This window comes from Corvus hawaiiensis, chromosome 5 (assembly GCF_020740725.1).
Source record: "Corvus hawaiiensis isolate bCorHaw1 chromosome 5, bCorHaw1.pri.cur, whole genome shotgun sequence".
NCBI lineage: Eukaryota > Metazoa > Chordata > Aves > Passeriformes > Corvidae > Corvus > Corvus hawaiiensis.
The window spans coordinates 43,775,223-43,801,391 of NC_063217.1; the positions used below are offsets into that span (position 1 = coordinate 43,775,223).

At 42.4% G+C, this 26,169-nt stretch overlaps 1 protein-coding gene across 1 annotated transcript in view; it reads left to right on the top strand.

Annotated features, from left to right (window-relative positions):
* ARHGEF38 (Rho guanine nucleotide exchange factor 38) overlaps positions 1–26,169 on the top strand; it is a 39,833-nt gene that overhangs the window by 12,042 nt on the left and 1,622 nt on the right. Inside the window, exons 3-13 of the mRNA XM_048304246.1 lie at positions 1,593–1,716; positions 5,998–6,145; positions 8,890–8,907; positions 15,160–15,359; positions 15,863–15,996; positions 17,660–17,764; positions 18,934–19,056; positions 21,556–21,876; positions 23,620–23,760; positions 24,909–25,107; positions 25,285–25,556. Coding sequence (XP_048160203.1) covers positions 1,593–1,716; positions 5,998–6,145; positions 8,890–8,907; positions 15,160–15,359; positions 15,863–15,996; positions 17,660–17,764; positions 18,934–19,056; positions 21,556–21,876; positions 23,620–23,760; positions 24,909–25,107; positions 25,285–25,556 — 1,785 coding nt within the window. The remainder of the gene's footprint in view (positions 1–1,592; positions 1,717–5,997; positions 6,146–8,889; positions 8,908–15,159; positions 15,360–15,862; positions 15,997–17,659; positions 17,765–18,933; positions 19,057–21,555; positions 21,877–23,619; positions 23,761–24,908; positions 25,108–25,284; positions 25,557–26,169) is intronic.

A 26,169-nucleotide genomic window follows, 5' to 3' on the forward strand; every position in this document is an offset into this window, starting at 1 on the left:
AGTGTCTTTAGATGATGTTGGCAATGCCTCTTAACCTGTAGTGTTAAAACTCCTGCAGAACCTTTTTGCTTTCCTAAAATTCTGACAGAACTTGTTCCAACCCATTTTCAGAAGAACCGGCATCTGCTAACTTAATTTTAAGGAGTTCTTGACTTCTTCCTTCTCACTCATTCATCCACTTAGAAGCAGTCTCCACTTGACTTCCTCCCCAGCCTGGCCAGCACTTAGCAAGAGTATTCCCTGGTTGAACTTGCTGAGATTTTTGACAAGTGTGCCATATTCCGTCGCTTTTTTTCACCCAACTGAAAACATTCATTTTCATTCTATCCCTTGTCACTTTGTTAACGTGTGGAAGTGTCCATGCACAACGTAGTTCCAAATACTATGTAGACATGCTGGGAAGGAGGTCAGAAGTCCTGTGCTAGATGTATACAGGAAAAGTAATTTATAGATTATAACTGTCTTAATTTAATAACCTCTGCACTTCTGAAAGGCTTTCAAGAGTGTTGTATGTTTTTAATGCTAGCTCTCCAATAAACTACCATATTGAAACTTTGTAATGTGTTTAGAAAATTGGTCTAGCAATGAATCTCTTTCATATTTCCAAATGGAAAAAACGTGTTTTAGGCCCTATAATGCTTATAAAGAAATTAACTGCATCAGTACTGAAAGCATATTTGTGATTTTGTTACAATAGCATGCAATTTGATCCTCCTGGGCTCTGGTAAGCTGCTATATAAATCAGCAGTTCTCTTCCAAATGGAGAGGTAGGTTCAGGGACTATGAATATGAGTGATAGAAATTAGTCTTTTCTTTGTTCTCAGTATGAGCACATTACCTCTGGTTATCTCCAGTGGTCCCTGAATAGTAACTATTGCCCTGCTGTGCAATGAAAAGTATGTGTCCTGGAAATCTTCTGCTTCCTGTAAGATGAATAGGGACACAGAACCAAATTTTCTGTTGGTAGAAATTGATACAATTCACCGAAGCCCATGTTGTGTGCCCAGGCTCTGTAAGAAGTTCTTTAGGTTGTATTAATATCCAGAATTGTGAATGTGTTGGTTTTAGTGGAAGTTATAAGATCTTGACTTTGGTTTTATAGGACAACCAGCTTAAAATGGCACCAGCTATCTAGAAGTCTTTGTACCTGGTAGCTGGCGCCAAGAGCCAAACTCTCAGTTTATGTAGAGGCCTCTGATAGTGAGTGGTAGTCAGGGAATCAAACCCACTGTCAACTATTGTTTTCCTTAGTGGGAAAGTAAACAAACATTTCAAAGCCAGGAGCTTTTCTTTATTCAGATGATAATATTTATTTCCTTCCTAGGTAAACAGTTTCAGATTAGGGATAGCTCAAAATAAGGTTAGAACCACTTGATAACATACCCTTTGTTAACTGTGTCAACCATATTATACTAATGTGAAAACTGTGTTGTGTCCTTGAAGTCACAAGGAGGATGTTTATATGAGGTTTTGCAGACGTGGTGCTTCCTGGGGTGTTGAACACTCAGGGCATAGCAAGAGAAGCTCTCTGCAATACACGAGGTCCTTCTTTATCCTTTGTCAATAGCTGCTTAATATTTGTATTCCATTAGATTGCTCGCTTTGACGTGGATGGCTTGTTTAGCAACATTGAATTGGTCCATCAACTATCAGCCAAACTGCTGTCATTGTTGGAAGAAGCCACAACAGATGTGGAACCACCCATGCAAATAATCGGTATGTTTACTGTCCTCTTGAGTTCTACAAAGCTACGTGAAAGAATAAACATAACACTCTCCTGTCCTCTACTCTCATCAAACTTAACTCATACCCCTTGCAGAGGCTGGCAGGCTAGAAGCTGTCCAAAATGACACAGGAAAAATGACATGTGAAACCTGTCCAGTTGCTGTACTGTACTTGTATGATTATGATGCTTTTGTTTTCCATCCATCTGGATGCTGAGGGGGAGGAAAGAAGGAGAAAATGAATTTAGAATGAGAGAAAATATGCAGCACTGAGTTATACAACTTACTGCTGAGATTTGCTTCATCTAGTTTGGTATTGTCTACCTAAAACCACTTATTCTGACTCTAACTCTGATACTGTATACTCAGAGTTGTGCCATTCAGGAAAAGCATTAAAACGTTTGGAAAAACCAGCATGTCACAACCCCAACCCACCCCAAACACTGTAAACATGTATCTACTGGTGATACAGTTCATGTAAGAGGTGGTTAAATGTGCTTGACAGGGACATGAACAGTAGAGAAAGCTGTAATGAATCTGAAGTTTGTGGGATTCTGTGTGGGAATGTCTGTAGGGATCACGGGTATTTTCAGCAAACAGGTTGGCCCTGGATATGTCACAACAATCACAAGCTCTGCAAGTCAGGTCATGAACATTAAGGCTGTGATTCACTTGACATTCTGGCACAGCTGGAGAGATTTAAGAAGTTACCACCATGCATCAGCTCTCCCATGACTGCTTTTTCAGTGCAGAGGCAGTAGGTGAACCACCTTAAGAGATCAGGTGAGAATTCTGAATTTGCTTCAGTGCAAAGTCAAAAGTTTAAAAAACTAAACAGTTCAGCTTAAAAAACTTCCAGCTGTGATTCAGAGGTCGAGAGAGGTTCTTTCTTTCCTAACCTGACCACATAATGCAGGTAACACCTTATAAAAAGTCCCCCTGTCCTCGCAAATAATCGGGTAAAAAATATTGGTTGCCACTTTACTAAGAAACAGGATATTAAAGCATAAGAGGCTTGGGAAAAGTATTAATCCTAGCACGTCTCAATCTGGTGTGCCAAGGCAACAGCTTAATGTAGTTTGATACGTCTGTGTTGTTTGGTGGTATTTCAGTAAAAGTGCATCATGATGAGTCATACCCTTAATAAGCAATGTTCTATTCTAGCAGGAAGTGCCTTTCTCACAGCCAAGAGAATCATTCTATTAGTTTCCTGCCACATTCAGAAGTAAAGACAAACAATTTCATCCATCTATTAGGGTGTATTTCTCCAGAATCAGACAAAGAACCATGAAAATGCATGGGATCATTGATCATGGAGTTGGCTAACTTACGACAGGAAAAAGGTTGTCAAGTGAGGTGTGAGGCATTCTTCCAAAGGCTGAGACAAAAACTGGGAGAATAATTGCATCACTATAAGCTGTAAGTTAGTAAGTAGGTTTATTTTCCTCTAAAAGTACATCAAAGTAATAATTTTGTTTTCAGGATCTTCAGTGTGAAAGTTGTTGAAACCAGTCTATAGAAAAAGCATGCCCATCATATTCTGTCATGTTTAGTGTATTTAAAAATCTTGCGCTGAAGTATCTTACTTTGGAAGGCAACCCAGTCATGGTGAGGTTGAAAAGAACTGATAATTCACTGCTTTGAAAGCAAAACAATGTTGTTGCTCACATTCATGTCTTATTTTAGTCTCCGTTCTCCACACTTCATGCTATGTCCACACTGACATGTGCTCTAGTAGGAGCAGACTTGCAGAGTGAGAGTTTCTGCTAAGCAGATGGTATCTGCACTACACATTACAAGAGGTCTTACTTCAGCTTGGCTGTAGCCTGTGCCTGTGGATTGAGATGCCCCTTTATGGTTGGACTGCATAAGATGTGCCCTTGTAGTGTGTCTTCTGGTAATCGTCATCCTCAAAGGGATCCAGTTTGTGTCACTGTGACTGCTCCACCACACAGTCAAGGCATGGGAGATGAGGACTAATGAGTGATTGGTTTCAAAACCTGTCTCCTAATCTGAGCTAAAATAGGTTAAATACCTTTTGTAGTTCTCTCCTGAATTTCTTCTCCTCTCTGTTCTGGACACTTCATATGGAGGAATATGAAGACTTAGCTTTAGCTATGAGACTTGTCCTTCCTCCCTCTCCTACTGCTGTCCACAGTGAAAGCACCACTGAGAGCAACAGGGAGAAATTGTTTTGTTACTCAAGCCTTTCTCCTAGGAATTTCTCTTTGAGACTGATGACCATCATACTCCAGGAGAGGCATCAGGTAGTTTTGCATCTCTCAGAGTATTTTTAAAGCCGTGCCCAAATACAATGTGGTTTTGGTCTATAAAGCAAGTTGCTCCAGTGATACGCCCAAAACTCATCTGATTTGGTCCATACAACCAGAACCAAGATGGGCTTTAGGTTTTAAAAATCCATATTCTGTTAAAAAGCCCTCTTCATGAAATCAGCACATAATTTTTCTCATCATTGGGCATCAAGGAAAGTATCTGTCACTGTGGCACAATACTTCAGTGAACAGAACTTGCCCAACTCTTTCCTCCTGGAGAAGATAATTTTCAGCCTCTAGTATATACTGAAATGAGTTGTAAGGCTACCTTGCATTTTTCCTACTGAAAATGTGACCTCACTTGAGGGCTTAGCATAGTACAGACCGTGCTAAGCACTTGGAGCTCCATTTAATGTCAGTGAAAATTGTGAGAGCTCATCACCTCTAGAACCGGGTGCCAAGCATGCAGGATCAAGGTTGAGGCTTGTTAAGGTTTCCCCTTACGTTGTTGGCTAAAAAAGACCTGTGTAGAGTTAATGGGAAAGCCAGGATGCAATGTGCGTTGGTAACCATCAGCATTAGCAGTAAGCACAAGACAGAGAGGACGGATAAAGAGCATTTAACTATAGGAATCTGGTGCTTTTCTGACTGTATCCTTACAGTAACTAAAATGTAGTGTGGTGCTCTTAGCTCCTCATTGTTTTTCCCTTATTTGCACCCTGAAACCAACATGCATTAGACAGCCCAGTTAACCTTCTCTGCTAGGGGAAAAACCCAGAGCTGTGTTACTGTGGTAACTGAATCATTTTTCACTTTAAGACGGAGCAGTTCAATGCAATGTATTATGGAACAGCACACTCCGGTCAGGATGAAACATGCAGGATGCCTGACAGCTCAGCACTTGCTCTGTGAATGAATAGTGAGCTCCCAATTAATGCAGTGTTCAGCTTTTGACTTTAATAATCATTGCTATAACTCAACAGGAATGTTTATAAACATCTATTTGGACTGGTTGCCACATAGATATAATTTTCAGTAAATGCCCAAGACGGGAGTTTTTTAGCATTGCTGTTGTTTATTATATGCATTTCCAAGGATGCTGATCAGGGGGCTGCTGCATAAGGGTGTAAGGACTGAACAAATATCTCAGCAGAAGAAATGAAGCATGCCTTCCCCACTTAGATAATATTTCTTGCACACACAGAAACAGACACGAGAGTTTTAGGCTGAGAGAATTAGGTTCCAGAAGTAAATGGGAAATGAGTGTAGGACTACTTTAGTGCCTCTAAAATTCCCAACTGTTTTTTATGGGAAAATGGTGGTGTGGAGGTCTGGAAATGGAAGTGTTCTCCTTCTTCAGTTGAATATAAACCTAGTATTATATAAAAATGGCTGTAATCCATGGTGGTTTTATTTAATTAGGGGAGGGCTGGAGGTTTTTCTTCTGTCATGTGGAGAAAATTCTCTATTCTAGGTCATAACAATTGCCATTTCAGGGTTTTGCAAAACAGATAAAATTGAAATGGCTAATGGAAGATAGAGTCATTATTCCTGTTATTACCCATTTAAGTTCATATTCATGAAAGAAAGTCAAAAGGAAAACTAACAGGCTTACATTCATCCCTCCTGCCAGCCCATGACACCAAAATGGTCTCCCTTTATTACTTAAGCTCTCCTGTGTGTTTTCCACTGAAGGGGCATTAAGCTGGGCAGTGAATTAAGAGGTTGTGTTTGAAGGGGTGTGAGGTATAGAGATTTCATGCTTTTTCCCTGAGGGAATTTTTGTGCATTAACACTGATATAATGGTGCCTGGCTATGACAAAGATGAGCAGCTGAGAAATACATGTAATAAATAATGCACATAAACATGCAAGATCGTTTCTAAGGGAAGTAAAGTGGAAGCCAGCCCTTTTAGCTCACGGCTAATGTGGTGGAATAATAAAACTCCTCCTGAGATGCTGTTGTCTGACTTGACATGCTTTGTTTTTCTCCTTAACAGGGGAAGTGTTCTTGCAGATTAAAGGCCCACTAGAAGACACATATAAAATCTATTGCTATCACCATGATGATGCACACACCATGCTGGAATCCTATGAAAAGGATGAAGAACTGAAGCAGCATTTAAGAGACTGTGTACAGTCCTTAAAGTAAGATCTTTTCAAATGATGATTTCCGTCCATAGTCAGTTGCCTGGCAGGGAACATTTTAAATGGATGTAGATGAAAGGTCCCCTGTAAATCCGGAGTTTTATAAGGCTTGCTGGGAGCTCTGGCTTATGCTGCTTTCATAAAAAGATGACAAGCCAGGGGCCATGATTAGATTTCTTTCTCTCTAAGATGGGCAAAAATAGCGCAAGAAAGGTTGCTCTTTCCTTAGTTTCAGTGCCCCATACTGGCAAAAAAAAAAAATGCTGCATCATATCATGGGCTATTGGAAGCACCTTTTCCAGCTCGCAGGAAACTTGCTGCCCCCTGTCTTCTGCAAGTCTGCTCCTTGAATTGGGATGCGGAGCTACTCAACTGCACTGGCATTTCCGGGCCGCTGCTGCAAGGCCCCAGGATCTGGAGCTGCTGTCTAGTTCCTGACTCCTCATGGTGGGGGTGTTTGAAAGCAATGGAGCAAGCTGCCAATTCCCACCAGAGGGAGGTGCTTTGTGCCGTGGCTGCAATGCCGGCCTCTTGGGAAAGTCTTGGGAAAGTGTGTCGAGAACTGGGAATGTTGCTGGGAATGTACATCAGCAACACTATTTCAACCACACCCTAATTTGTGATTAGTCTGCAGAGATCTGTTAAGACTTAGGAGATGGGAAGTATGTCCAAGTGAAATCTGGAAAGAGTGGTGAAGGAAGATATTAATAACACTAAAAGAGAAATGTTTGCTTTGAAGACAGGTTATGTTGAAAATGAAGCTTATTTTGTGCAACATGTCTGGCTATTAAATATATAACAAAGCATATGTGCAGGGTTCTCAGGTTTTAGCTACCCTGGAAGTTGAAAGAAATAAATTTTCATATAAACTCAGGCCTTCAGGCTAATGGATGGCTAGGTATGTCCCCTAAGTGGGTGTTTTAGTGCTGATGCCTACAATATTCTTTTGTGACGAATCAAGAGAAGCCACTACTGTCATTCATTTATCCCTGCTGCTGAGGAAAGGGGACTGGGAAGGAAATTTGAAAAAAAAAAAAAAAGCATCCATGTACATCCTAGGGTGGATGTTTCCACTTGAATTCCAGAGCTAGCAAGAGGTGCTCCTGTTCCAAAATCACAGCTGGGCTTTGTGAAGAGAAAGGATATTTTGTGCTGAGCCACTGTAGCCTTTGCTAGCAGGAAGTGACAAGGACTTCCTTACAATGAAGCCTTTTTTGTCTTGTTCTTTCCTGATTAGCCTTTAAACAGGAACCAGTGATAAAAGCACTGGTATGTGTATATTACATTGAGATTTTTCCCAGTGCCTAAAGATTGCAGTCAATTCAACTAGTAAGACCTGAAAGTGCATGCTGAGATTCAGAACCGTGGTCATCTAAACCTGTTACTACTCATTGGAGAATATTTGCCCTAGGAAGAAAACTATGCAGGATTGTTACCAAATAAGTTATAGGCTGTTTTCCATAGAGAGACATAACAAACTGGGGGCTGGTGCCAAATATTTTTGAAAAATGTTTACTTGTTAAATATTTTTCTTTTCCCTTGGAAAGAATATTGTTCCACTTTGAAAAATCTTAAATGAGCTGACATTAGTAGGGGCTTCTGTTCCTCTGCTGAGTAATATCTGACATGTGAAAAACAAGTTCTATATCAGGAGCAATTTGAGAGTGGCACTCTGCACATCTGTACTGACAAATCAGATTTAATTAGCTATGTTGAGATTCCTATTCCTTTTGACTGAAGAGGAAAAAATTCATCCCAAAATGTAGGTGTCTGCATTGGAGACATGTGCAAATCCAATTTCTGTAGAGTCCTGTGTTTCATCAGTGATTATGCAAACTGAGGATGTTGTTTGCTAGCCTAGCCAAAGAAATGCAGCTGGTAAAAATGAAAGGATGCTGGCAACTACCTGCTCAGCTTTCAGCCTGAAGTAGCTGGGTCAACTATTACAGAGGCAGAGGGATGTCCTAAGCACACAAAATGCTGACAGTGCAGAAGCAATGAAAGCAGCAGCTTCCAGATGCTCAGCTAGGCACTGGTGGGCCAGGAGATAAGACTGCAGGCAGTCAAAAAAGTGTGGCTGAGGATGTGATATCAGGAAAGCCTAATGCAGCGATGGAGACATTTTGTTCTCTTGCATTTGAGTGAAACCATACCATAAGGAAAACATTCCATGCACATGTTTGCAAACTACAATTTTAAGTCCCTGGTGCTTTCAGTATTTATATCAACATCATCCTTCTCTGGAGAGGTTTCAGTTGATATGTAGTCTACAAAAAACTTAACAGCTTCATTGACTCTACACCCTAAAATGCTGAAATGTACTCTTTTTCTTTTAAAAATACATTTCTGTTTAAAGAGAGTAGACAGAAATGTATGTGAAGTCTAAGAATGATGTTCAATTTTACTTTTTGTATTAATGGCTTGATGTTACTTACTTTTGTTAGCAGAGTGATCCAACCTTCCTTCTCTAACAGTGTGAGGACAAGGCTGGGTCTCACAGCCAAAGCCAGGTTTCTGACAATCCTTTCTCATTTGGGGCTGTCCATTCAAAAGGTTGTAGGGTCAGATTCACCAGTACCCTCTGGCTGTTTTACGCAGTTCTGCTGACACATAGCAGCCATAAACCTAAGTTAACTGGCCAGTTACAGCTATTCTGTGCCACTGAAGTGTATCTGAGAATCTGCCTCTGTATAAGTCCTCTTAGGAGGAATCTAATGCATGTTTTGTTTTCTTCTCTTTTGCAGAAAGAGATATGAAGAAGAGTAAGTACTATGCCTTTTTTACCATAAGCTAGTCTTTAAAATATCCTTAATTCATCTTTAGTATGTTTAAAGCCATACAGGTGGAAATTTTAAGAACACAAGCCTTCTGTGTCAGTATAACCTGGAGAAATTTCCAGGACATATGTAGATTGCTCTGAGGTCTGCAAGAGTGCTTGTCAACAACATAGTGTCAGTCTTTGAAATCCAACTTCCTGCTACGATTTAGGCAGGCCCTCAGGTAAAACTGTTTCTAAGCTGACAACCCCTTCAGTAGCCCTATATGAGAAACCCACCTTAGGATCTTCCCCATGACAGTGACTGGAAGAATATCAGAAAAGAACAAGCTCATTGCAACTTAGCCAGAAAACTCCCCCAGCCGCTGATGAGTTGTGGTTAAGGGACTTTTGTGCCAAATGTGACATCTTTGAAAAGCTGTAAAGGAGAATTTATCACAGCCGCAGTTTCTGGACATCCAGCAGGTTTGGGTTCATTGAAATGTAGCACTGCCTGTAGTTACCTGCAGTGAGAGGTCAGAGGAGGGGTTGTCTGAGCTGAAGAGAAAGATTACAACCCCAGACAAAATGTTAAGAGAAAAGAGGAGCAAGTGTGGTGTATATTGGCAGGAGAGGAAGAGACCTGTAAAGTCAGAGAAGTTGTCAGTCGGTCAATTGCATGTTACAACTATGATCTGTATAAAATACACCTAGAAGGACTTGCATGTTGAAACTCTACAGTTGGGGGTTTCAAGCTTTCATCTGTGATAGAAAATAGTTTTTCTGCCTTTTGTTTTCCTAAGGGGTATACTCGTGTACTCCTGTGCCACAAGGAGTGGGACTCCAAGAGATACAAAATATTCACAGGGTCACAATATGATCATGTGAGACAGCAACACATACATAAATCCCACAAGACTGGCTGTTCTGCCTTCTGTAACCCTATCAGATATGAAGGTTTGGTTTTCTCCTTCAAACAGTTTCCAGTGGAGTGTAGGAGATAACTCACTTTCTGAGTTTAAAATGGCTCTTACAAAGCAATGTGCAATGAGCAGGTTTAGCTGTGGGACCCTCCCTGAGCTTGGCTACCTCACTGGCAGGACACTCAAAAGTCCCATCACCTGTGAATCAGAGGCTGCAGTCGCAACAGCCCTTGGGCAGGACTGCTCCCAAAAATCTGATTAACGTTGAGCTGGAAAATACAGTGTAACTCCCCCCAAATGGTCTGTGATGTTGCTGCTCCCAGACGGCTTTTCATTCAAGCATGATCAAGAAAACAATTATGTAAATACCAGACAGTGGTGTCCTTTGCTAGCAGCTCAATAGGTTAAATTCTGCTTGGATTAACAACTGTGCAGCCTCAGTGAATTCTCTGGGTTTGCTTGAGAGACTTGTGGCACAGTGAATTATTTGCCCTACATTTCTTGTACTAAAATAAAGCCATGCACAGTAAACCATGAAGCCCAAGACTCTGAGTCCTGCTGCAGCCTGATTCCTGCACACTATTTCAGAACTGGCAAGCTGCATATCACACTAGCCTCAGCCTAGCTGTACCATAGTGGCTGTCATGTTTGCCACTGGACCAAGCTGCTGAGTAGTGAGAGCAAATGAAACTAAATCCTGCCTCATCTGCCTTTGTGTAGCTCACCACCACGGGCTTTTTAAACAGGTGGGAATGTGTCAGTATTAGTGACTGCTTTGTCGGGAGGCAGGAGGGAGGCTGTGCCGTGAAGCTCACTGCAGTTTGCCAGCTGCATTTACTGCAGAGCTACAGTAAGAATTTGCTGTGAGATTAGTACAGTTACATGTGACTTAGAATACTTGCTAAATTCACAGTAACGGGGGAGAAGGCTGAAGTAGCATCACAAATGAATTATCAACTTAATTTTCTGCACAATAGATGTCAAAAGGCGTTTCTCTTCTGCTTGAGTCGTGTGGCAAGGCCATGTCCTGCCAAGCAGCCGGTGGGTCCTAACGGGGTGCATTGCAAATGGGACTCGTCCAGGGAGAGTGGCTATCTCAGCTAATCTTGCTGGGGAGAATTAGATGAGTCAAACTTTGTGGCATTCAGTGCCCCAGGGAGTCATTATCTTATAACAAACCTGCTATCTCTCACACCATATTGCAAGAGTGTGTCATGCAGATACCGAACAGAGGGCTGTTTATCACTTGGGCAGCTGTCCAAAGTGCAACTATATAAAGAGAAGACACTTGAAGATTTTTCCATTCATGAGGCAGCTTTTATAGATTTGCATTCATAGGGCTTTTCAGAGAAAACAATAACAATTTAAGATTTTTTTTTTTCATTATTGCTGCCAGAAGCTGAAAGAAGGAAAAACAGCTCTCTATTTAATGCAAGATACAGGGGAAATGAGGGGGATTGAAATGGTGAGAAGGTTTTGGGACATGAAGAATACTTAAAAGGCATCTACTGTTAATTTTTTTTCATGCAGAACTTTTTTACAGATAATGCCTGTTTGAGAGAGATGGTTTAAATATGCAGATGTCTCTTCTCAAAGGCATTCAAATTGTTAGTTAATTAGTCAGCAGTAAGGATTGGCTCTTGTACTTTTTACACATATAAAAGTGGGAATGAAGGGTTTTTTTTCTTTTACTCTTTCTGCTGCACAAAACAATGGATGTCAGCCTGCAAAACCAAGTGGCTGTTCCCTATTTTTTGTACTTTCCTTCTACATTGTGTTATTTCATCTTTCCATATGCAGAAATCCTTCTTTGTCTATGCTTAACTCTTGCATAGTTAATGTCAAAAAAACCTTTTCTGCTCCAAAAGAGCTTTTTTGGGCATGCAAATGGAAAGCTTGCTGTGCTTTATTGCCTTCCACAATGTTACCAGCAGCTCATGTTTACTTTCAATGGGGAGGTGCCAGGTAGCTGGTGCTGGAGCTGTGCCTGGTTTGCTGGAGTGTGCTGTCATGAGGGGAGGCCATGGACATGTCTTGTTGCAGTGGGGATCCTGCAACACGCATATATCAAACCAGGAGTCCCGTGGAAAGGAAATATATATATGGACAGACAGATTCTTGATAGCTGTTTCAGAGATGTTTATTTCTCCAGCCGCATGGCCGGAGCTCTGCCCAGGAACTGTTCCAGTCACGGGACCAAGGGTCCTTCTCCCCGCGCAGGGAACACAAACCAACCAATGGGAACGAGGCTGAGCAGGGACAGGAAACCCCGTGTCTGTGCCCTCAGGGCCCCTCTCCCAGGGCTACACGGCAGGGGAGGGACCCCAACACCTCACCCGTTTTATTTTAATAAAAGGAGAATGAAAACAACTGGATAAACATAACAAGAACAGTTTCAAAACAAAACAAGCCACCCTCCTGAGTCTTTAAATGTCCAAACAGATTCTCTGGAACATCTTAGGGCTGACAGAAGGGAGACAGAACTCTGAGCATGCTTTGTGGGGAAACTGAGGCAGGAGAGGGTTTAACTTCTTCCCTCCCCCTTTTTCATCCCCCACTCGGCATTGGAAAGGGATTTTTGGGGAAACAATTGGCAAAAGCATGGTTTTGTGAGGGAAACCATGGATGAAAAAACGGATTGGGAATACACTGGGGGTAATAGGACATAGGGTAAAAGGGAAAGGTGGGATTAGGAAAGGGAAACTGTAGGGGGGGCTTACAATGGAGATACTGTCTAACATGACTACGATTTTTTGCATATATACTGCCTTTTACAGGAACACCATCAGGCCCAGTGACCTGCGATGCTTGTAACCCTTTTCTACCTTGTATAATTTTGAATTGCACCACCTCTCCATCTCCCAAGCTTGGGATGCATTTTTCAGGGTTATTCTTTTTAATAGCAGTTCTATGCACGAATATGTCTTGCTGGTTGTCATACCTTGTTATAAAACCATAATTTTGCTTAACATTATACCATTTTACTATCCCTAAGGTCTTAGTTGCTATGATCTTTTCCTTTTTTCGAGTGGCTGCTGTTTTCTGTCTCGCTGCGTCTTTGCTCTCTCCTTCGGTCGCTCCCGTGTTGGAATTGTCGGGGCTGCTGGTGCCTGCGCGCTCTTCCCGGGGTCGCGTTCGGGGCTGCGCGGGCCGGGCCGGGCCACGCCGCTCAGTTCTCCGTGCGTCGCCTCCTCTGGTCGCAGCTTCGCTGCCGCTGCCGGGCGCTGCACCCACGTCTCGGCCGGGCCCCCGAGCGATGACTCCCCCGCGCCCCGCTCCAGCGCGCGTCTCGGCCGGGCGCGGCTCCGTTCCACCGCCATCGCCGCCAGCCGCCGCCCGCGCGCCGCCCCTCTCGGTCGGGCGTTCACGGGGCTCGCTCCACCACGCACTGCACAGGACCGGGCGGGCACCGCCGGGTCCCGCCGCTCCTCGCTCCACCACCGACACTGCGGCTCGCGTGGCTCCGCCCGCGCGCGGGAACTGCCTCGCTGCTGCTCTCAGAGCGCTCGGTGCACGTGGCCTGGGCCGCACGGTCCCTGCGCCACGCTTCCCTTCGCCAGGACACAGCTGACATTGCTCAACAGTCTCGGTAACTAAATAATATTCACGAAAATATTCTTCCATCGGCATATATTTTGACTCCAGTATTAACTGTGTCCAAACGGTTTTCCAAAAGCCCTTGGTAAGAATTAAATCCCAAGAAACATAGAAAAAGTTCTTAAACAACCATGCCAGGAAGTGTTTCAGTTCTTTTTGAGCTTGAATCAAGCTAAAATTTACAAATCGTTGTTCAAGAATCATTTTAAGTTTAAGATAAATGTCCATATGCGGCTCTGAGAGCCAAGAGTCTTCCCACGGTTCCTCCATAGTTTAGATATGGAATAGCAAAGCAAAACCAAGAAGAGGAATCCAAAGTTTCCAGGGTTTACTCACACAAATCAGTCGCTTAGGGATCGGGGATCGTTCTGCTCTCAAATCTCCACCATTTGTTGCAGTGGGGATCCTGCAACACGCATATATCAAACCAGGAGTCCCGTGGAAAGGAAATATATATATGGACAGACAGATTCTTGATAGCTGTTTCAGAGATGTTTATTTCTCCAGCCGCATGGCCGGAGCTCTGCCCAGGAACTGTTCCAGTCACGGGACCAAGGGTCCTTCTCCCCGCGCAGGGAACACAAACCAACCAATGGGAACGAGGCTGAGCAGGGACAGGAAACCCCGTGTCTGTGCCCTCAGGGCCCCTCTCCCAGGGCTACACGGCAGGGGAGGGACCCCAACAATGTCTGTCTTGCTGCTGGAGCCCCAGCAGTGGCTGGCCCTGGTCTTGGCCACCTGGCCATGGGAGACCCCATGTTTCTACCAGCTACATGGAAGGTAATGAAGGCACGTGTGGCTCAGTCCTTCCCTGTTTCCTTTGAGGCTGTTCTGACAGCCTGCAAACTGCACAGCCTCTCCCATTCCAGCCTGGAGAATGTAAGCAAAGGCTTTTGTCTGGAACCGGGCTGGAGCCTGTGTTCAGCTGGATGGGGCCCAAGAGCTCAAGGTGGCCTTCATGGCCTGAGCCACTTGAATGCCTGGGGATGCTGCTCTGCTGCCCCTGCCCAGCCAGTGGGGATTGAGCCTAGAGTCACAGAGCATCCCTGTGCCCATGCTGGAAACTGTGGCTGTCCTACTCTCATCCTTCTGCCACCATGGCCAGTTGCCTGCTTTGCCTGTATGCAAGGAGGCTTCCAGCAGGTTGGATCAAGCCTGTGTAAATATCCTGTGTGTTCAACATTTCCCCAGGTCAGATTTGATACCCTTTGGAAGCTCAGGCATCATTAGAAGTAACTGACTGGCAGCCAGCAAAGAAAAACCACAGATGAAAGACAGTAAAGCTTAAGGGTCACTGTGCCAAGTCAGGGATGTTGTGAGAAGGGATGCACTGTGAACAGGCATCCCAGTTACTCACAGCGTGGAGATGTTGCAATTTTAAGCCTGAGGGCCCAGAGCAGGATGTAACAGCCCTGCTCACCCGCATTTCTCAAACTTCCTGTTATTTGTTCTTCCACCTACATCTCCCTTCCTGGATGTTGTGATGTGTAAGTTATACCACATGCACCTTTAGACTGAGTGGGACAGTTTCAGAGGTAATGTCTAAGCAATAGTCGGCTAAGTTCTGAAAACACAGAAAATTCAGACCCAGGGTGTATTTCTCATTGAGGGGGCGACAGGAGGGTTTCGTTTGCAACACCCCTGTTCCCTCACAGATGTATCTTACTTTTTGACTTGAGTGGTAATTGCAATTCAAGGAATTTCTCATTTTGTGACAATTTTTTTGGTATAAATTATAGAGGAAAGCCAAACCTAATAGACCTGGGATCCCTGTTGATCAAACCAGTGCAACGCCTGATGAAATATCCCTTGTTGCTCCATGAGCTCTTGAACTCAACTCCTGCTTCTCACCCTGACCACAAGGCACTGCAAGATGCCCTTTTTGTTATGAAAAACATTAATGTGAACATCAATGAACTTAAAAGGAGGAAAGATTTAGGTAAGAAAAGAGCACAGTAAGTTCTTTCTTTGTAGGTTTGGGCTGGCCATTACACGACAGGTTTCAACTCCAGATATTTCACTACATCAGTTTTGCCTGGTGCCACCACCCACGTTGTGTAATATCCTGAGTTTCAAGAAGGTAACAGATGCGTTAATGTCCCTTGTCCTCAGCCAACTGTCTTACCTGACTAGTAACTCCAGTATGAAAACAGGGAAAGAATTCATGTTATATTGTCTGTAATGCAGTTGCAAACACTGATAATAAGTAGGATGCAGTAATAGCAATATTTTTTATAGACTTGCCACATTGAAGCCCTAACTTCACTCTTCCCAAGGCTAGTGTTGATAATGAGGTTTTCATCCTTTTGAGCATTTTCATACAAGACTACAGCAAGTGACATCAAAGTGTCTGCTCTCAAATGGTTTCATATTTGTGTGCCTGTCCCCGTGAAAAGTCCTGCAAATACAGACTACTGATGTAATGAAATTCTCTGTCTGCAGTGCTGAAGTACAGGAAGAATGATGATGATGAAACCCTTAAAGAAAAGTTTTCCCGACTGAATATTCACTCCATTAGCAAGAAATCCAAGAGGGTTACCAGTCATCTGAAAATACTGACGAGGGGAGAACCTCAGGTACTTACTCATCCAACTGCAGATTTGCATTGACAGCTTCAGTTCTGCTTTTGTACTGGGTGTTTTTCAAAACGTGTAGGAAATGGAGTTTGTGGTGCTGCTTTTTTTTCCTGTCTAATTTATAAAGTCATTTTCTGACTGTCACAGGAGACAGGAAAGATTTTTGTGATTGAAATAGAAAATAATGTGTTCTCCACCTTTTCCTTTTTTACTCAAGAGTTTCTCAAACTTCTGGTCTTCAGCAGAGAGGAAGTGAGCAGTAGTTTTGTGAAATTCAGCCTGAGGTCAGCATTTTGTAGATACCCTGGCAATGATTATTGTCAAGGCTGTGAATGTGTTCAGTCCATCTTGCTCATGTTGTAGCATTAAAGTTCAGAATCCACCAAGGAAAATGAGCTATACCTCTAATTAGGAAAGGCCACAGGGTTTGCCTCTACGTGTGTAAAGACCTGGAACCATCAAAACTACAGACACAAAGAACTCTCTGATGAGTCTGATGGGTGCTGGGCGGCCAAAAGGAAAATGCTCCTTCATAATTTCGAAGTTGTAATTCAAAACCTAGCAGGATAAACATTTTCAGGAAAGCTTAAATCGAAATCTCAGAGAAAATCAATTACAAATGACCTTGAAAGTGATATCCAGTGTACCTCACTGCATGAGATGGCTGATTATACAAGGTTACTTGTCTTTCTAGATGTGACTTTACAAGATACATGCAATTTTTTCCTGTTTTGTTTTTTATCAGTGGTTTCCCTCTTTCTCTGATACAAACTACCCACATTTATATTTTCTGTTAATTCATTTATACAGTGGAAATTTTTTGTATTCAGAATGTGACAGACACCAGCAAGGCTATAAAATCAGAGAAAAAGGGAATTAAATTTGATTAAGAGGATATGTGATTTTTTTTTTCATTTTTTTTCCTTTAGAAGCTTCTGGTTTGTGGGGTTTTTTTGTTTTGTTTTGTTTCTAATTAAGCTTGAAACATTTGAGAATGATTTTAGTACCAGAATACATCTGTTAGAGATTCAGCCGTCTCTCCTGCTTAATTAGACTGAGAAAGTTCCCAACTCATATCTTGAAACACGCAGCGACCCTCACGGCAAAACCACTAAGACGTGACTTGAGATTTCTGAAGCCCCTCAAGGAAAAGATGGGCAGAAATCACCGCGTTTTCAGGGTGTTCCCAGCCGGCATAAAGAAGTTTCCTGAGGCCGTTCCCAGCTGCCGGCGTTTCCAGGGGAAAGGCTGGCGCGGCTCTGGGGTAACAGCTCCACCTACAGCCTGCCTGCGGGAGAGCGCCCCGGCACCCACGCACCGGCCCCCGCGGGGTGCGCCCACGGCTCCGAAACATCCCGCTTTTCCCTCCATCCTTTCCTCAGATGGAGCAACAACACGCAGAAAAATGAAGGGTTTTGTCGGCACACGCTAGTGGGCTTGTAATAAAGTAACTCCCTGCTTCCACAAGGATTAAAAATTAAATTCCCTGCTGTGTTGTCCAGCGGTTCTGACTTTGAATTACAGCTGGAGCTTGGGAGAATTAGGGGTTGATCTGTTTTCAGAGGGAGGAGTTCAAGGATTTTTCTAGCAGCATTCTGGATGTTCCTTTCATTATCCAGGCTCTTTTGGGCTGCCAAAATAACAGTGCAAATGTCTATTTTAGGTGAAAGATCAAACTTTTAATAAGGAAGAAAAGTTGTTTCAAAGTTTAGAGAAGACTGTGAAATCGTGTGTGAAGAACATTTCGTTCTGTTCACAACATCTCCAGGTGGGTACAGGCCTTTTTGCAATCTGTGGTCACAAACCCTGTCCATAACCAGTTTGACACACATTTCTGCCACTGGTTAGGCAACACCAAATTATTTATATGCAGGCCTGTCTATGTCAGAATATTAAATAAATAAGCTGTGCTGCCACTGCATTACTGAGCCCATGGCAAAAAAGTTTTGAAGCCCACACTTTTGCATTTTTCCCCCCGACAGAAGCAGGCTCTGTGGAGACCCACAGGTGCAGTGCAGAGAAGAAGGTGCTGTCTGGTGGCACAGTCAGGACTTTCAATCTCTGTGTGAAGCTGTCACCCTCATCTGCTGCAGTGGAGCACCAACTGCTTCTCATTAAAGATGGAAGAACTGACCTGCAGCCACATGAATTAAAACGTCCTAAAATACATATTCTGGATGGAAGGACTCCTTCCTTTTTCCCATGTTTAGGTTGTGCTGAGGGCTAGCATTAGATGTACAGAGTGCTCAGGTTCTCTAAAATGTCTTTGCTTCAATCCTCCTCTCCAAAGATGAGGGTTGGCTTGTGACTTCTCAGCCTCTCATGGACTATTTGCCAGCTTTGTAGGTACACTTTGTAGACAAAGTGTAAGTGTGCCCTAACCAGGCAGGAAGAACCAGGCAAGATCAATAACCAGCTGGCCGGGGCTTATCACAATCGCACCTTGTTTGGTTCAGCAAACAGGGAAAGGCCAGGGAGCTCAGCCAATGAGGTCTGTTGCCTGGAATGGTGCTGACAGTTCCTTATCCAAACGGATCCACACTTCATTGAGATTAAAATTCTGAGAAACTGAAATACACCACTGTAGTCCTACTTAGTCCCCTAAAAGAGGTTTTTGAGGATGCATGGGAAGCTGGCTTCTTGCTGAGGAGCAGCTGATTTCCAGTGGGATATTCATTAGTTTAGGGCATAGTTTTTTCAGCTGAACATTAACAACTTGATTCTTAAGTAGTTTGCATTTAAAATAGACAAAGCACAGGAAAATATTATCACAGTAAACAACCCCACAGTGACTGGAAACTGCACGGCAGCTGCACAGGTGTCAGAGATGGAAAATATGTCTGATTCCATCAGTATTATTGCGGTAGCTGCAGGAGTGAATGCAGTATACTAAAACGTATTGTAATAGTTTCATCTTCCTACCATCTTTTCATTTAGGATTCCATATATCTGGCTGCCCAGAATATAACTGGGCTTCAGGAAATCCTGCAAGATAAAGATGACAAAGCCAGTGACTGTTTGGAAAAATGGACCAACAGTGCAAATCTATGTGAAGACTTTGTAAGTTTATGCAGTGTCCAGTGCTACACAGCTATCTGTATGTCTGAGAAAATGCCTGTATGTGAGGAAGACTAGGACACAAAAGAGAAAAAAAAACACCTTAGGTATCTGCTGGGAAAGATGAGTGGGGCTTTTGGTTGAATTTCTGTAAGAACAAAGATAAAATACAACGTAAATGCATTGCGTTTTCTCTAGAGGAACTAAGGAAAACTTGTCAAGCTAATTTCCTGGGTTTAAACTGAAATCTTTGCACTAAGTTTGTATCACCTGAACAAACCTGTATTTGTTTCACCTGAACTTCAGAAAAGAGCAGCAGATCTTTGCCTTGCTACTTTTGTTACCAGCACTTGCAGTTTGAGTGACTTTTGTGATTGATATTGTGCTCAGGTACTGGAATCACAGATCTGTAAAAATCTCAGATTTATTAACTTTTTAAGTAAGTCATTATCTTTATAGTCATAGAATCATAGGACTGTTTAGGTTGGAAAAAGGCCTCTAGGATCATCAAGTCCAGATATTAACATAGTGCTGTCAAATCCTTCATATAGGGAAACCATGAAAAATCCAAATATAGCCCATAGTAATTAATAGAGCAATTTAAAAAATAGTTTTTCAACTAGTCTTCTGCTTTAAAATGGACTCTAATGCCTGGCTCTAATAAGATACCTAAATGTCTCTTCAAAATGGGACAGGCTGCTTCTTCAAATAGCTGCTCATGCTGGAAAAATCCAGAGGTTTCCTACACTTTCCTAGTTTAGTGCTGACTGAAATATAGCCATTCAGTCCTTTCCAAAACACTGAAAACAGAGTCTGCCAAGAAACAGAAGGCTCTATGACAGACCACAACATCCAGGATAATGACAGGGAAGTAAGATGATGTATTTCCTTTCCTTTGAGATTCCCATGTGTGAAAAGTATCTCAAAAATTAATCTCAGTGATCAGAATGATATTTTCAACGTCTTTACAATGAATGATTGCATAAAGAATACCTCTCTATCATTGCAGTGGTGAGTGTGCCCAGTATGGAAGCTTCCCCCATATTCAGAAATATAAAAGAAAAGTAGAAGTAATTCCACAATAGATGAAACAGAAAACTTCTTTGTAGAAAAAAAATTGTAACAGCTACTGTTTCATGACCTAGCTATTCTGAAAGTCTATGTAATTAAAAAAAAAAATACCCAACAACTTAATTTTAACTGTGGGCATTGTTACTAACAATTGCTAATTTCTACTTATTATCTGTTTATTTCTGTGACTTGGATTTACAAGATTACAAGGATTCCCTATCCTATGGGTTTTAAACCTATATGGGTTTTTAAAAAAACTTTCGGCTTGGTATTGCACAATGAGTAGCTGTTCTCACTGAACAACCCATGGTGTTCTTCACATGTTTTCCTGAAAGGTTATTAAAAAGGGAGATCTCAGCAATGGGCTCAGGTTAACTCTTTGGGTTTTTTTTCCCATTTGTCAATAACGTACACCTTCCTCTCTCATTAGACTGTGGAAAAATTTCAGGGCAGAAATTCCCAGTAGCCTCTTTTTCAGAAATCAGGTCCAGCAGTTTGGAAGAATTGTTTTCTTAATGCGTCAAAAACTGGTTCGCTAAACACAGCCCAGTTTTTCAGGTGGAAATAAAATAGGAGCTATTTAGCCAGTGTACATCATCTTGGCCTTGGAGAGAAACTCTGGGGCTAACGTGGATCTGGCCTCAACTCTGGTATATTTTGGAGAATGCAGAGGCAGCTGTTTTTTTATTCTCACATTCAACCCAACAACTTAATTCACACAGAATGTCCAAGAGCTTTAATATGATGATGAATTTCACTCACTACAAGCTGGTGCTGTATTTGAACAAATGACTTACAAAAATAAATTTTATTTCATGCAATATTAATCCCTTGAGACAATTAGAGACTAATGGAAAAGTCTGAGGAGGACTGTTTTTTTACCAGGTGTCTAATTTTGTTGATTACTAGAGATAAAACCAACAAGCATAACCTAATTTAATCAAATCAAGTGATTGTTTGTGTTTGCTTAAACAGGAATTGAGTTACAGCTGTTTCCAGGAGAAGAAAAAAAAAAAAAAAGAAAAGCAGCTTTGAGAGAATTCAAGACTGCCACTTAATAAGACCTCATTGCCTTCAGACTGTATATTGGTGTGGGCCTTCCGGTTAAGGAAATCCCAGTTTTATTTGACCACTTGACCAATCCTTGCTGTTTTCCCCCAGTGGCAGCTCCCCAGGGGTAGCACCTCAGGCTGCACGCTCCAAGGGACCACTGCCATTAGCAGACACTGTATGCTGAAAAACTGATACCTCTCCTGTTATGAAGGAGATTCTAAGTCATGCTGGACCCTGCTTGAAACTGGCTCTGGCAGCAATGCTTTGTGAAGAGTGATGAACAGATTGCTTGATGGGCTGCCATCAGGCTCAGCCCATTATGGGGTCTGAAGGACTGTATGAATAAAGTAATGAGTAGGTCTGGTTTATACTTTCCAGATGGCTCAGCTGGACAAGCTTGTCTTGACTCCTCTCTCAGCACTGCAAGCCCTGTTTCCAGGCCCTCAGAAGCTCATCCAGAAGCGCTATGACAAGTTGCTGGACTACAACAGCTACCTTCAGAGGTCAGCTGGAGAAGAGCTGGACCTGGCAAAGAAAGACTATGAGGCTCTAAATGCACAGCTAGTGGAAGAACTTCAGGTATTCAACAGAGCAGCCAAAAAGATTGTATTGAACTGCCTACATTGTTTCATCACCCTCCTTGGGAATATTACGTTTGCAGCACTTCAGTCAAACTCTGCTGTCATGGTGCCTGTTCCAGTAAGTACATTAGAAACAGGTGTAGCTGTGCCTTGATTTGTCTTTTTTTCTTTCTGTATGCTTCAGCTAAAGTTATGTAGGACACATATCTACAAAGCTACGCTCATTTACTGATTTTGTGATTTCATTTGTTCTGCTGGGCACAGTCAGATTTGTGGGTTTTTTTTCCTTTGCAAGCTCAGTGAAGATTAAGTTCATAGAATCAAAATGGTTTGGTTGTAAGGGACCTTAAAGACCATCTAGTTCCAGTTCTCCTGCCATTAACAGGGACATCTTCCACTAGACCAGGTTGCTTCAAGCCTCATCCAACCTGACCTTTAATGCTTCCAGGGATAAGGAACCCACAGCTTCTCTGCAGAAGCCATTTCAGTGCCTCACCATGGTCACAATAAACTAATCTAAACCTGCCCTCTTTCAGTTTAAAGCCATTCCCCCTTGTCCTGTCATTACATGCCCTTGTAAAATATCCCTCTCCAGCTTTCCTGTAGGCCCCCTTTAGGCACTGAAGGCCACAATAAGGTCACTCGGGACTGCTCTCTGAGAAACTTATGTTCTGAACTTTTGTCAGACCTGGACTTTTCAAGAATAATCCTAATGGAACCGTTCCAGCTGTTACAGTGATAGTAATGGCAAGAATATTACAGGAAGGCAAAAAGAAGGCAGCTGCTAGCATTTCTTAGCATCTACCCTGACTAGTCCAGAAAACACAGGAAATTACAAGAAAGTACATGAACACTTCCTTTGCTGCTAGACCTGCAGATTCACAGATGACTGCAAAAGAGAAACAAGTTAGGAGATCTGATTAAATAATTTTTATGAAAATCAAGTTGCTTTTAAACCCAAATATGATGCAGAAGCTCCTGCAGACATCTCTTGGCAGTAAGGAACAGCCTTGCCTGGAGGACTTGAGCCCCCTGAGAAACACGGCTGCAACAATGCCTTCCACACATACAAATCCACTCACCTGAACAGAAGCAAGGCTACTTGGGAAACACACTGTAATGAGGCAATTCTGGAGTATTCCTTTCCATTAGGGCTTGAACAGGGCACATTGTAGTAAGGGGCAGGATCAAGACATAGAGCTGTGGTGTTTAATGGGAAAATGAAGGCTTTTTCCACATGAAGAAATTTCATCCCTGTAATTTGACGTTTTTGTGTTTTGAAAGCTGTTGTATTGGGCCTTGTTTTCTGTGAGGATCTGGCAAAAAAATTATCTTCTTTTTTTGTGTTTACATCAGCAAATGTATTTTGTATTAGGCACAGACCAAAAGTACTTACCCAGTGCCACAGACAGAGACTCAGTTACCCAACAATTTTTAAACCTGTTGGCAGCACTCAGTTGCACAAACACACAGCTGTGGGGTAAGCTACTCCAAGCCTTGCAGCACATTGGCCACTCTGATAGCTGCTGAGATGCACATTTGCATCTGAAAGCAGGTGGCTCAGTAGCATAAAGGCAAGGCTCTTCATTTTCATCACTGTTTAGAATACTTTAATGATTTAACTTCAATTCCTATGTCTTTTAAATCTATATAGCATTTATTAGAAACTTTCTTTAAGCAAGGGCCTTTCTTCTCTTTACATCTCATACACAGAGAGTACAGTGCTTTTGGGCTCTGCAAAAAATAGACATAACTTGTCAGATTTCCTGACTTCTAGCATTCAGCCAATTAAACCAAATCTGCTCTCTCCAACCTCCCTACTGTTTTGTACATGAGATCTAACCCACATTTGTGTTTGCAGCTGTCCTCCTCAAGCATCTGTGAAGTGCAGAATCAATTGATAGAGGAGGTTCACAAGCTGAATTTTGTAAAAGAAAACAGCAGTGCAACCTTTATTGAGAGAAAATTGAGCTTGGAAAGAAAGAAACCTGTTCCTTCTCCGGTGAGTACCATACATCCAAATTGTTTATGAAGCATCCTCTTTTGATCACTTTTGGAAAAAAGCCGTTTTTATGCTACCTTAAGGTTTGGGCTTTGTCTCTTCACTGTGACTCTGAATGAGGTTGTTGGAGTGAAGCTTTCATTGACCAGTAACTTCTGAAGATTTTTCACTTTTTTTCATGTTAATATCTTGAAAATCCACTTGAAATTACCTCTGATTGCCCTTAGGCCTTTAAGTACATGTTAAGGCTAAGGTATATGTAAACTTTGGTAACTTCATTTGTTAAATACTCTTACAGTGCATCTTAGTCTTCTAATTCAGAAGATTTTTTTCCTTGTGCTCAGCTGTGGTTATATGTACTGGTTCTTACACATACATGCACAAACATACACACCCACAGCAGAAGATTCAGAAAATCCACCAGGAGATTTGCGTTCCCAATCTTATCAGATGTTTCTGGAGGTTTCAGGAATCTAGTTTACAGGAAAATAAAGACTTGAGTGCAGGTTTACAGGAGAAGCTGAGGCAGTTGTAGAATTCCTTTTAGCATCAGTGAAGGCACATGTGCTCTTGCTTCTGTGGTATGTTAAGATCCCATTGATGTGCAGCAAACCCCTCCCTGCCCTCTAACCAAACCCTGAAATGAATATGCTTCCAGCAGCTAATGGCACCTTACCCTCATTTAGAGAGGTAATTTCACACAAAAAGCAGCCAGTTTGGGTACCACTGATTTTTTTGCCTAATGCCTTATCATGCAAATTGTTATGTGGTCTCAGCCCATTTTTGGATTATGCTTTTTCTGTGATATTACATAGGAATACAAAGGTCACGGCTACAGAAAAGCAGTTTAGCAGGAGACAGTTCACATACAAAACACCAGCTCTCTGAGAGCAGAGGACAGACTAAGAGGTCTTTAATTAGTGAAATTCCTACATTTCTTTAAAATGTGCCCTTTATTGCTCACCTGTTACTATAGCAGTGGGACAGGTCCTTCCTGCACATGAAAAGGAGATTTGATCCCTGTGCAAGTAACTCCTTGGTCTGTGTGTAGAAACACTGGGTCAGTTGCCACATGCAGCATAAACAGATTTTTATTTAGAAATGGCCTCAGCACTACTGAGGATGAATATTAATTGTTTGCTTTTCAGCTGGAGTCCCCACGCCAAACAGAAGACCACAGATCCAAGCTGCTGTCCACGTACAGCACCGAGTCGCTGTACCAGGCTAAGCGCAAGTGCAATGCCGTGCAGGAATTCGATATTGACTTGCATGAAGGAGAACTGGTGGCTGTTGTGGAGCAAAAGGACTCCTTTGGAAGCACAAGCAGATGGCTTGTTGACACAGGAAGTAAGTTCCCTGCACAAATATCCCAATAATGGCTACCCTTTGGGATATTGATTTCTTTTCATTCTGGCCCCATCTGTTTGCCTCTGTCATACTGACAGCTGCATAAAATGGTTTAAAAATTATTTTAGCAGTGTTTTGCTGTTTGTTTATTTTCTGTCTCTTTATTCTGGTTTCTAGTCCTCACAGGGTACGTGTATTCTTCCTTCCTGAGGCCTTACAATCCAGCCAAAGTGCAGAAGGACGTAGCAGAAAATGGCTTTGGTGATGATGATTTTGATGACATCAGCCTCTTTGTCTCTTCACGGCCCTCTACTGACAGCAGCACAAGAAGTCCAGGGTACAAGAAGAGTGACAGCAGCTCACCTCTTCACTTCTGTGAAAATCCCACATTTCAAATTTATGGCACAGGGACTGGTGCTCTTCAGGGTATGGATGATGAGGGTGTGGATGTAAGTATGATACACACTGTGCCTGTCTTCTTGTTATTCCTATTTGAAATCTAGAATTACACAATTTGTAATTTAAATGGCTTCCTTTTACGCTGGAGAAGAGTGGCACTAATCTGTCAGCGTGACATGAGAATTTGTTATCCTCTGCTCTTATATACTATGAAGTAGGAAAAGAGAATCAGTTAAACTGTGAATTGCAGTCCTGCACCACAGAAAACACACTGTTGCTTTATCCCACCCTGTGTATGCCCCAAGGTTCTCCTGTGGAGCAGGAACCTGCAAAATAGCTCAGATTGGGGGATTTTCCAACTTACTGTTGACAAGAAAGCTGTGACAAGAATGCTGATCAGCAAGGCACAGAAGTGACCCATGTGCCACATTTAAGTACAGGAGCTTTAGGAAAGGTGATTCTCCACAAGGAAACCTTGCTGAAAAATTCTTCATCCAATCCATGGCCACTTGGTGTGAGTTGAAAACCTTGCCAGTGTAGTAGGTGATGAGGTCTTGGAGCTTGATTTATTCCTCATGCAGAATTCCCCAGATCCTTCAGTTTTACTTTTCATTTTGGTCCTGTCTAGAAATTGCAGGCCATGTGATTGAACACTGGTTTGTA